The sequence below is a fragment of the Magallana gigas genome, chromosome 7 (genome assembly GCF_963853765.1).
Source record: "Magallana gigas chromosome 7, xbMagGiga1.1, whole genome shotgun sequence".
NCBI lineage: Eukaryota > Metazoa > Mollusca > Bivalvia > Ostreida > Ostreidae > Magallana > Magallana gigas.
The window spans coordinates 3,288,760-3,301,628 of NC_088859.1; the positions used below are offsets into that span (position 1 = coordinate 3,288,760).

Below are 12,869 nucleotides of genomic sequence, written 5' to 3' on the forward strand. Positions count from 1 at the left end.
TAAGACGTCCTACTACATCCTTGATCAAATTTCTCTATATCACCCTAAACAAAAGAGATACGAAAACTCATGAATACACAGGTTTTCAGATGACCTTGACCTTTGACCTTTACGTCATTTTGATCGGCCATGGAAGACGCTTCCATCCCAAGTGGTCCGAAGTCTTTGTGACAAATAGTAAAAAAATTGGAAGTGATTTTATGGAAATTGAAATACTTTCAGGGGCAATAACTGATAGAAGGGGGTCTCGGAACCTTTCGGTATGAATAGATTGAAAGAGCGTCTAAGTGACTTACAGACGTTATTAAAAGTTTCAAGTCTCTATCTCTTATGGTTTCAGAGGAGTAGCGATAACAATCACTTCGTACACAAAGGGCAAAAACTTTGTAAGTTCTGGGAGTGATCAACCAAAGGGTCATTTGGTATCATAACTTTTAATGGCCAGTCACATAAAGAAAAAAATGCTTCAATATCTCTTGAAACAAAAAAGCTGTCCCTGGAAAAAAAGAGAAGAAAAAAAATAATAATAATAATAAAAAACATAAGAAAAACAAAAGGTCTTTCACCTGAAAGGTGGAAAGACCTAATAAAAAACATAAAGAAAACAAAAGGTCTTTCACCTGAAAGGTAGAAAGACCTAATAAAAAACATAAAGAAAACAAGAGGTCTTTCACCTGAAAGGTGGAAAGACCTAAAAAGACAGACGTCTTAGAGTTGGATGAGATAGAGAATATAGTCAACTCATTAACAGGGGAAAACATGATTGAGCTTTTGGAACTAGCTGGTAGGGGTTAAGTTTCTTAAATAATTATTGAAGTGGTTATGTGATGGTTGGAAAATAAAGCTTTGAATCTTTTCAAGAGTTATTAACATATGATATGCAAATGTTGTGATTAATATTGGTATCTTTCGAAAAAATTTGTTGTGATATAAACTTTCATTTTATTAAATCAGGAAGAGATATTGATGTTAACGAGGCAAGATTGTTATTGCATTGCTTGATAATTTTTGCAAATGAAGTGGGACAACCAAGAGGCCAGGCATTAGATGATTCAACGGTATGTTTTATATATGTATATGCTAATGCGCATGAAACAATTCATACATGCAGATAATTACTGGTACATATACATGATATACATCTGGAATTTTGAAATTATATATGAATACCTAATTTTGCCCTTACATATAAAACAAATATGCGGTATGATATTTTATTTTAAAAGAGTGTTATAACGTCATATTTTTAGGACCCTAGCACTAGTGGATCCACAGGGGGAAGCAGTACACCAGTACCTTTAGAAACTGCAGGACCTTCAAAAAAAAAGGTCCAGGAGCTTAAAGAGAAGGTGAGGACACTATGCCTACAGGATGATCCAAGCAATGCTTTAATTCTGCTGGCTCTTGATGAACTGTCTAAAGCGGCTAGGAAATTAAACCATGAGGAGGCTGACATGTTTGAAGAGTTGTACAGGCAAGCGAACAGATATCAGTCAAAACTTCAAATTTCTAATCTGTGTTGGTCTGTGTTAGGTGGGAAAGTAGCAGATGCAATTTCAAAAGCAATTTCTAAGTGTTTGAAAGATAAACCTGAAACCAAAGCTGAGAGTAAGAATGAATATGTTGAAACACAAAAGCGACCAGAGTCCCCGTTGAATGGTTTATATCCTTGTCAACCTTCTTTGTATCCTATGATGCCCGGCATGTATCCCAATATATATATATTGATATAAACTGTCATGTTTGCAGATGTAGTTGTACGATAAGAATAAATTCTTTTGTCTTGTAATCCGAGAGACACTGACGCCCTAGTGATTTGTCACGTGGATTGCAGGCGGAAGAATTCTTTCTTCAGGTGAAATTAATGCTGGTTGCATTGTTGGAAATTTACATTATATCAAATAATTATAATTTTACAGAAAATGAAGTTTGCTCCAGAAATTGTATCCTTCATGGAGGTTCCATCTTGGGAGTTAAATAGTGGTTTCAATCCCATGAATATGAATATAAGTGACCAACAAGCATGGATTACACTTGAAGGGAGAATTGCTCCGCCTGCAACCCATACCCTCGAACAGAGGAAGTAATTAATGGCGATTTACATTTTGATATTAACACTTTACCAATAAGGGATCCAAGTAAATTCATTTCTGGTCAGATTCATTCATTTGTACCGGAATGGGAGTGTATTATGGATAAGATTTCATAAAAAAAAACAACGATGTTTTAAAATGAATAAAGAATGGTGTCAATGTCTTTGATTTCTTTCAATCATATAAAGGAAATTTTAAGGGAAAATATTACAATTCGAATGTGCCTCCCAAACATTATGCACCCAACTCTAGCATTTGCAAACAGTACTCTGATTTTATTGTCAAAGAATTAATGGATAAGATCCAGTGTGGAGCTATAAAACTTTTAGTTAGAGTGGGTGAGTGTCAACCCCCAAGAGTGGTTATTCCTCTTACTGTAGAACCAAGTAAGCCACGTCTTTGTCATGATGAACGTTATATTAATTTATGGATTAAGGATCTGCCTTTTCGGTTAGAGACACTGAAAGATATTCATCGTTTGGTAGATAAAAATGCTTTGTTGATCACATGTGATGAGAAATAATCGGGTTACAGTCACATAAAAATTGATGAAGAGTCTCAGGAATTTTTTGGTATTCAGTTTGGAGGATTTTTCATGGTGTATTCAACATTACCATTTGGTTGGAAGGCTTCAGCCTTTATTTACCAATCCATAGGTATGTGTGTTACCTCTTATCTTAGGACATTCTCTGTGCGTAACTCTCTGTACATAGATGATAGGTTTCTTGCTACTAGGGGATCTGATTCTGTAGATGATGTGAAAGTTCATGAGGAGGCTAGGAGGTTGGTATATGGTTGAGTTGAACTGTTGACAAGGTTGGGTTGTACCTTAGCATTGAGTAAATGTTCTTTAAGTCCTTCAAGTTGTAAGAGGTATGTGGGTTTTTTAGTTTATTCAGTTAGGGAAGCTTACGTATTACCAGATGATAAAAAAGCAAAATTCATAGATCTTCGAGAATCAATTTTAGAAAGAAAGGAAGTAGATGTCAAGACATTGCAAAGATTTACTAGAAAGTGTATTTCTATGAGTCTGGTAATCCCAGGATGTAAGTTGTTCTGTAGAGAAATAAATGCTGGAATTTCTCAAGGTTTGAAAAATAGTAGGTCTGTAAAAATTTCTGGATCCCTAAAAGAGGAAATTGAACATTGGAGATTTGTAGATAAGTGGCAGGATTGTTCTAAATGGAGATTGCAACAGATATAAAATAATAAATATGAGATTCTACTTTTTGGGGGTTTTTTTCATGCAAATTATGCATATAAGAACAGGACAATGCCTTTTTAATTACTTAAAACAGGTGTCAAACTGCACAGCTACTTATTTTGAAAATTAAAAATTATATGAAAAATTCGAAGGTGGTTCATCGTGGCCAAGATTGCAATAAATTTTCAAAATTCATGGATAACATCAAAAAATCCCTTTTTATTTCATTTCATTTATAAAGTTAAATATGATGGATAACAGATTTGGAAGAAAAAAAATACTTTAAGGCTGAGGATCGGAAAACCTTTAAAAAGTCAAGACGATTTCATGCGGATAAAATGTTAACGTTACCGAACCTACTCTCTGAATTAGATATCTTCTTAATCTCTTGACAAATTAATTAAATGCTTGGGATGTTTGAACTTATCTTAACAGCTATATATGGATGTAATTATTTATTTCCTTACATGTCATTACGTATCCTCTCTTTGTCGTCGTTCATTGCTGTGCATCTGCACCAATTTAAAACGTTTCTGAGCTTGATACACCTATATCTGATTTGGAGTAGGTTACCTACATGTATGTAATCTTAGTACGTGCCAAAACAGTTTAAAGTCGATAAAAAGTCTGATAAATTCTCGCTCAAATGGTATGTGTTTGTAAAAAATAGATCAATAAATATATATGCTAAAACATACATCCAACAGACTATCAAGTTTGCTTCTGTCATTCATTGCGGTGTTTGTTTTTCTAATTACAGTTAATTATCACAAGATTTATGAAAAAAAAATTGCATCTTTAAACGAGGATTAAAAAGTAAGGAGGGTAGTACGTAATGCACTGCAACTGTATACGCGTGTTTATTCAAGAAGTATTCACCATCCAACTTCATATCATAGATTTAGATTTTCCTTGAGACACCCCACGCTGCATGTACTTTGAGTTCATATATATCTATAAAATAATTTCAAGTTACAACTAATGTGTTTTTTAAAATAAACATACTTTTCTGTACTATGAAGATAAGAGATTCAAAATGTGTCAAGATCATTTTCTAATTTCGATATTTCATTTTAATGTTAACAATGCTTAACTAAAGCATTTCAAAGTACATGTTTGTGTCAAAATTTGAATGTCAGTTGTCAAGCAAGGTTCGATGCTCACGATTCTCTTAACATTCCATTGTTGCTTTTAATAGATTATGTAAACTCAAGTAGTTTTTTCATATTGTGACAATCACTGTTCATATCGAACACACCCGATTTTATTTTTCCCATAATTCTTTGCAACGTGCTTGGCCGACGCTAACAATAGGCGCTAAGTTATACCCGGCCGAGCTGTCCAGCAATAAAGACGTGCTTAGTGTATGAAGGGGGTATCGTGTTAGAAGCCTGTGTGGCATGTTTTAGTTTCACAAGTTCAGCATTTGACGCGGACACGGATAGCTGACCGTGGTAAGTATTTATTTAGTTTGGTGTAGTTTATTTGTAAATTTTTGCCTTTTTATTAGTATTACGCAGTCGTCCTATAAAGTCACCTTGACCATTGTTCACTGTAGAGTTACCTGTGTGTTCACTGATGTGTGACTTTAGCGAGAGTGTTTAAATGGAATTCGTCTTTTTCTATAGTACAGTTTTTGCTATTGCTGTATAAAGAAACGGTGATTTAAAGGGCTATTTTCTATGCGTTATTTTATTTTACAATTTATGGTCACTTTTTCCACTTAACTACTTGGGCGGAAGTGCGTCACAGGAAGTCTCAGACGCCATATTGTTTACTGTAAACAAATAACTTAGTTACCATATACTTACAATATTTTGAGATGTTGCCTTTAATATAATACTATTTATACATTATCATAGTTTGATACTATCAGTGAGATACTTATATGATGTATTATACAATATTGTTTTTATTATGGTGTTATGGTGTCACTTGTACACTTATTGTAGTGTCATATTGTTGATGTTGAGAAGATGATGATGTTATGGTGAAGTCGATGACGATGCGATGTTCATGTTGATGACGACGATGATGTTATGATGTCGATGACTACGATGATGATGATGGTCATGTCGATGATGATGGTGTAGATGATGTCGTTCATGGTGAAGTCGATGACGATGCGATGTTCATGTTGATGACGACGATGATGTTATGGTGATGATGACGACGACGATGTTGATGGTCATGTCGATGAAGATGATGTAGATGATGTCGTTCATGGTGACGTCGGCGATGATGTTGACGATAGTGTCGATGATTATGATGACGATGGTGGTGATGATGATGATTGTGGTGACGAAACTACTCTAGTTGTGGTTGTCCGTAGTTGGTCCAGGACTACAGCCCCGGAGATTCGGACACTCTTCTAATTTATTTTTGGTCATTTGTATAAACATCATATTTTTTCTTGTTGAGTGAAAGTTGTGTGAGTGTTTGTGTGGTTTAGTGTTTATATTTCTATCTTTTCTTTCTTTCTCTTATTTTTTTTGTTATTAAATTTTGTTAAATTTAAGATGTCTTGTTGTTGTTTGGAGTAGCCTCCGCTCATCCCGTTACAATTGGTGGCAGCGGTGGGATGAGTTGACTCCTCCAGATACTACAAGATATCTTTATAAGTGAACAGTTGCCAAGGTTTATTTTATTTTTCATTTTTTGATCTCTTTTGTAGTACATGTAAGAGCAAGTGTAGGTCGTTGTTTCCTTTTCCCTTGGTGAGTACATTACGTTAGGCAGATTGTTTTGTTAAAAGTTGAGAAGTTAGTCCCTTTATGAGATAATTTTGAGGTAAGTTGGTCTGTCAGTCAATGCACCATGTCTACTGTCAAGGAGATGCTGGAGCTACTTGAAGTGGGGACCAAGATGGGGATGAAGGATGAAGACCTTCAACAATTCGTGAAGGACGAACAGGCCAGAATGCGGGACGAACGTGAGAAACATAGAGTCGAGAGACAGGAGGAGAGAGACCAGGAGGAGAGAGACCGCGACTTCAAACTACAGATGGAGAAAGAGCGCGCCGCAAGAGAACATGATGAGCGAGAGCACGCCCGATTGATAGAAGAAAAGAGACATCAGCAAAAACTAGAAGAACTGGAACTTGATCACAAACTGCAACTCGAGAGATCTCACATGAAGCCGAGTGTTGTGACTAAAGAGGAGAAAGAAACTTCTCAAGTGATAAAAGGACCAAAACTTCCTCCGTTTGAGGATTCGAAAGACAACATTGACGCGTACATTCAAAGATTTGAGATATACGCAACAACGCAGAAATGGAATAAAGACACGTGGGGGACTCATCTTAGCGCATTACTCAAAGGAAAGGCACTGGATGTGTTCGCAAGACTCTCACCCGAAACAGCACTTGATTTCAACGAGTTGAAGAACGCCCTGTTGAAACGATTTGACATGACGGAGGACGGTTTCCGCAAGAAGTTCCGATTTTCAAAACCAGACGGAAGTGAAACTTTTATGCAATTTTCTACCAGACTGGACAGTTACCTTGAGCGGTGGATTCAGCTGTCTAAGACTAACAAGACATTCGATGATCTGAAGGACTTGTTCTTACGTGAACAGTTTTTATTGTGTTGCTCGAAAGAACTTGCCTTATTCCTAAAGGAGAGGATTCCTACTTCGATCCAAGACATGGCGCGATACGCGGACCAGTTTGCTGAGGCCAGAACAGTGACATCCTCTTCACTTACGCAAAAACCGCTCTTTGACAGACGACAGCAGTCCGATAGACAACCGCCGTACAAAGATTCCGTGCAACAAAACCAATCTGGAAATGCAGTGAAGTGTTATGAGTGCGGACGACAAGGACATAAAGCCTTTAACTGCAACTTCCGCAAAAGTCCGAATAACAGGCCGTTTAATTCGAGCGAGAAACAAGAAACAACACCGAAACATACTTACCCTAGTGATTTTCAACGTGGGTCGTACAATAATGGGAACCATGGATATCCAGGACGCGGTAGAGGTCGCCAAGGAGCCGCGAGTGTCGTCGAGAAACATGGAAACTTACCGTGTGTTGGTGATTCGGTTGCTTTCTGTGAAACGGAAATGCCAGTTGTGAAAGGATGTGTTGGCAATAAACTAGTGACTGTGCTAAGAGACACAGGTTGTAGTGGTGCCGTTATTCGTAGAGAACTGGTAAACGATGATCAACTAACAGGGACATCTCAACGATGCAAGTTAGCAGACGGTCGTATTATTGATTCAGATGTGGCTAGAATTGATGTCGATACTCCTTACTTTACCGGAAGTGTTGATGCTTGGTGCTTTGATTCGCCTTCGTACGATCTTATTCTTGGTAATATTCGTGGAGTAAGGAAACCACATGAACCAAATCCAGCCTGGATTCATTCCGTTGAAAACATAGCAGCTGTTGAAACGCGTGCGCAACTGAAAAAGAAACAGTCTCCATACAAACCATTGAAAGTACCGGAAGCAATACGGGATGTATCGCCGGAGGATATCTTACAAGAACAACGAAACGACGAGACACTGAAAAAGTTATGGAGCTTAGCTGAGAGTGGACAGCTTAAACATTTCAGTGACGGCGGATTTTCAAAAATGTGTGAACGGAAGCAAATGTTGTTCAGAGAATTTTGCAGTCCCAAAGTGTCCAGTGGAAAACTTTTCCGACAGTTAATCGTTCCTCGGAAATACAGAACTATCGTCATGAAGATAGCACATGAAACGCTGATGGGTGGTCATCTGGGATCAAAGAAAACAACCGACAGAGTAGTGTCCGAATTTTACTGGCCAGGAATTCAGTCAGACATTAGACGGTTTTGCAGATCATGTGACGTGTGTCAGCGGACTATTCCGAAAGGAAAAGTACCTGCAGTACCGTTAGGACAGATGGACTACAAGATCGATATGGGAGGCAAGCTGAAAACTTTCCACGCAAATCTTCTTAAGAAGTATGTTGAACGAGATACATTGAACTGTGGTGTTTTGTCAACATGTGCAATTTCACTCATAGACTTTAGTGACCTAGATGATGATGAACAACAGGACTCTATTCTTATGCCACCTGTTACTCAAACCGAAACAGCAAAGGACATAAAGTTTGCAGACAGACTAACACCAGATCAGTTGGAAACTGCTAAATCACTGTGTGATTCGTTCTCAGATGTATTTACGGATATACCTGGAATGACGAACTTAGTGGAGCATAAGATTGTTGTGACATCGTCTGAACCTGTGCGTGTGAAACCATATCCAATTCCGTTCAGTACAGAGAAAACAATTACAGAAGAAGTTCAGAAAATGCTACAGTTGAATGTGATTGAGCCATCATCTTCCCCTTATTCAGCTCCAGTTGTCATAGCTCGGAAGAAAGATGGAACGAATCGATTTTGCATTGATTATAGACGATTGAACTGTGCTACGGTATTTGATGCAGAACCAATGCCCAGTCCAGAAAGCATATTTTCCAAAATGACCGGAAAGAAGTTTGTGTCAAAGATAGACTTAAGCAAAGGATACTGGCAAGTACCGATGGCTGACGAGAGTAAGCCGCTTACAGCCTTTTCCACACCATCCGGATTGTACCAATTCAGGACAATGCCGTTTGGTCTTGTAAACGCGCCGGCAACATTTAGTCGTATGATGAGAAAACTACTTCAAGGTATGAACGGCGTAGAAAACTTTATCGATGATGTCATTGTTTTTACAGATACCTTTGAAGAACATCTACACATACTGAAGACTGTGTTCGAACGACTCAGAGATGCGGGACTTACGGCCAGACCGACAAAATGTTTCATCGGATGTGACAAGATTGACTGTTTGGGACATATGGTGGGCAACAAGTGTCTAGAACCAGAACAGGACAAGATTGATGCAGTCAGAAATGCGCCAATACCACAAACCAAGAAACAGGTTCGTGCCTTCCTAGGCTTAGCAGGATTCTACAGAAAGTTTATTCCGAATTTCTCTGCGATAGCCATTCCACTTTCTGATCTTACGAAGAAGGGCCAACCAAATAAAGTTATTTGGACTGAAAGTCAGCAACGAGCTTTTGATACATTGAAACACATGTTATCAGAAAGGCCAATATTGAAGTTGCCAGAATTTAATGAAACCTTCATTTTACGCACGGACGCTGCAGATGATGGGATAGGTGCTGTGCTGTTACAGATGGAGGATGACGAGAAACTACCCGTAGCGTACGCCAGTAGGAAACTTCAACCAAGAGAAAAGGCATACGCTGTTATCGAGAAGGAGTGTTTGGCGGTAGTGTGGGGAATACAGAAGTTCCACCAGTACCTTTATGGACGCGAGTTTCTACTTGAAACTGATCACCAACCCCTGACCTACCTTAACAAAGCAAAGACAGAGAACTCCAGACTGATGCGTTGGGCTTTGCAGCTTCAGCCATACCGCTTTAGGATCATTGCGATCAAAGGAAGCGACAATGTGGGTGCGGATTACCTGAGTCGTCAGTGAGATGTATAGTAGACAGTACAGGTATGTGTATAGGTTTTATTGTAAATACGTGAGAATTTTCAAAATTCAGTGATTGTTTATTTGAAATTGCAGGACAATTTTTTAAGGGGGGAGGTGTGTGACAATCACTGTTCATATCGAACACACCCGATTTTATTTTTCCCATAATTCTTTGCAACGTGCTTGGCCGACGCTAACAATAGGCGCTAAGTTATACCCGGCCGAGCTGTCCAGCAATAAAGACGTGCTTAGTGTATGAAGGGGGTATCGTGTTAGAAGCCTGTGTGGCATGTTTTAGTTTCACAAGTTCAGCATTTGACGCGGACACGGATAGCTGACCGTGGTAAGTATTTATTTAGTTTGGTGTAGTTTATTTGTAAATTTTTGCCTTTTTATTAGTATTACGCAGTCGTCCTATAAAGTCACCTTGACCATTGTTCACTGTAGAGTTACCTGTGTGTTCACTGATGTGTGACTTTAGCGAGAGTGTTTAAATTGAATTCGTCTTTTTCTATAGTACAGTTTTTGCTATTGCTGTATAAAGAAACGGTGATTTAAAGGGCTATTTTCTATGCGTTATTTTATTTTACAATTTATGGTCACTTTTTCCACTTAACTACTTGGGCGGAAGTGCGTCACAGGAAGTCTCAGACGCCATATTGTTTACTGTAAACAAATAACTTAGTTACCATATACTTACAATATTTTGAGATGTTGCCTTTAATATAATACTATTTATACATTATCATAGTTTGATACTATCAGTGAGATACTTATATGATGTATTATACAATATCGTTTTTATTATGGTGTTATGGTGTCACTTGTACACTTATTGTAGTGTCATATTGTTGATGTTGAGAAGATGATGATGTTATGGTGAAGTCGATGACGATGCGATGTTCATGTTGATGACGACGATGATGTTATGATGTCGATGACTACGATGATGATGATGGTCATGTCGATGATGATGGTGTAGATGATGTCGTTCATGGTGAAGTCGATGACGATGCGATGTTCATGTTGATGACGACGATGATGTTATGGTGATGATGACGACGACGATGTTGATGGTCATGTCGATGAAGATGATGTAGATGATGTCGTTCATGGTGACGTCGGCGATGATGTTGACGATAGTGTCGATGATTATGATGACGATGGTGGTGATGATGATGATTGTGGTGACGAAACTACTCTAGTTGTGGTTGTCCGTAGTTGGTCCAGGACTACAGCCCCGGAGATTCGGACACTCTTCTAATTTATTTTTGGTCATTTGTATAAACATCATATTTTTTCTTGTTGAGTGAAAGTTGTGTGAGTGTTTGTGTGGTTTAGTGTTTATATTTCTATCTTTTCTTTCTTTCTCTTATTTTTTTTGTTACTAAATTTTGTTAAATTTAAGATGTCTTGTTGTTGTTTGGAGTAGCCTCCGCTCATCCCGTTACACATATGCAAGATAAATCATGAACAGCTTCTGTGTTTACTTTGATATTTTATATCATCCAATCTGCGTGTAAACAAAGCTTTTACCGAACATAGAATTGTATCTTTCTTGTTTCTCGAAAACTACAACTTAAATGGTAATTAAAAAATGCCGTCTTAACACGTTCTAAATATATATATATATATATATATATATATATATATATATATATATATATATATATATATATATATATATATATATATATATATATATAAAAATTTCGAAATAGAAATTTGTAGCTCTAATTGTGACAATATCCCATAAAAATCTAAACCATTAGTCATTAACTCATTTTACTTTTCAATGTTCTCATTTATTGAACAGGAAACGGTGTACAATTAATCTTGAACGAATTATCCAAATTCTACATGAGAATTCAAAAAACAATAGACTATTGTAATCTCAATGAACACAATAACTAAACTTATAAAATCGACATGTTTTAGCCAATAATTCCTTTTCATTGCAACCACTGCAAATTTACATAACAAAATAACACTATAATTTTTAAAAAGGCAAGCTGAATACTTGGCAAATATAAGATATATATTTTCCAAAAATCGATCACACTGGGGTTGATACAAAATTCCTAGGAATATTTCAGATGCCCGATACTCTGACACCGCCTCAAATATAAACTCTGGCATTACCGCAAAGATAAGCGTTCACCCTGATTAATTGTAATGAACCTATAAACTTGAATTTTTAACCCACAATTACATAGTGCCAAAACTTAAGGGAGCAGCGTAAGAAAACATCATTCGAGTCGGTGTCCACCATTCAAGTCGCTATCAAGTATATCATACCCACACAAAGACAAGGTGCAAAACAGAAACAACCGACGTAAACCAAAGAACTTAAACAATTTAGGATAGGATGATGGATAGGATGATGGATCGGATGATGGATGCTACATTGACGTGAACATAACTGGGTGTGCTACATCTGTCAACATTACTGTAATGCATTGCCAACACGAGTGTTCGCATTTAGATAGATAGAACATTGCGCATGTCCAGTGAGTTAATTACAAAGCAATGCACAGCCAGTGCAAGATTGCACTGTAAACCTCCAGCCTCGATCCCTTGTTGGCCATCTTGAAAAGATGTAAATTCAAGACAAGAGCATGTTGGGGATTGAGACAACTCTTGGTAACAGCTATATCCTGATACCGTATTTAGTGCACATCAATGTAATTAGGTAAAAGTTTTAAAAAAAACCCAACTTATATCATTTCTTTTTAAACAGTCATTGGCCATGTTTAAAAAATATGAAATAAAAACAACAAAAGTTTACCGTCTATCAAGGAATATTTTTTATATATAATGATATATACATTGTACCGGTATTCTATAATCTATATATTGCGTTTTTACATGTTGTAAAAAATTTCAAAAGAGAGCAAACAGGATGTATATGTCCTTATTAGTGTTATACATGTATGAGCTTTCGGCATTGATCAGGGTGTCTTGCGCTTCGATCGTTTTTGTGGAAACACTATCGGTTATTTTTATTCTACCTAAATAACAGTGAATTTCGTTTTGATTGAAAAAAAATACAATAAATTGAAATGAAAAGCTATATTGCCATAACGAGCCTCATTGGTTAATACCCAAGCGGA

The 12,869-nt window shown here is 37.2% G+C and overlaps 1 protein-coding gene and 1 long non-coding RNA gene across 2 annotated transcripts; both read left to right on the plus strand.

Moving 5' to 3' along the window:
• Window positions 1–702: 702 nt before the first annotated feature.
• On the plus strand, window positions 703–3,276 carry LOC136270278 (uncharacterized). Its single transcript, XR_010708036.1, has 3 exons — window positions 703–784; window positions 955–1,058; window positions 1,251–3,276. It is a non-coding gene; the product is annotated as an uncharacterized lncRNA (long non-coding RNA).
• Window positions 3,277–4,522: 1,246 nt separating this feature from the next.
• On the plus strand, window positions 4,523–11,147 carry LOC136269969 (uncharacterized). Its single transcript, XM_066065966.1, has 3 exons — window positions 4,523–4,751; window positions 5,250–10,099; window positions 10,598–11,147. Exon 2 carries the CDS (start codon window positions 6,115–6,117, stop codon window positions 9,754–9,756), a length of 3,642 nt encoding a protein of 1,213 aa, XP_065922038.1. The 5' UTR covers window positions 4,523–4,751; window positions 5,250–6,114; the 3' UTR covers window positions 9,757–10,099; window positions 10,598–11,147.
• Window positions 11,148–12,869: the final 1,722 nt, after the last annotated feature.

Coding starts and splice junctions, on each gene's coding strand:
- LOC136269969 (XM_066065966.1), top strand. CDS start 6,115: ATGTCTACTGTCAAGGAGATGCTGGAGCTACTTGAAGTGGGGACCAAG.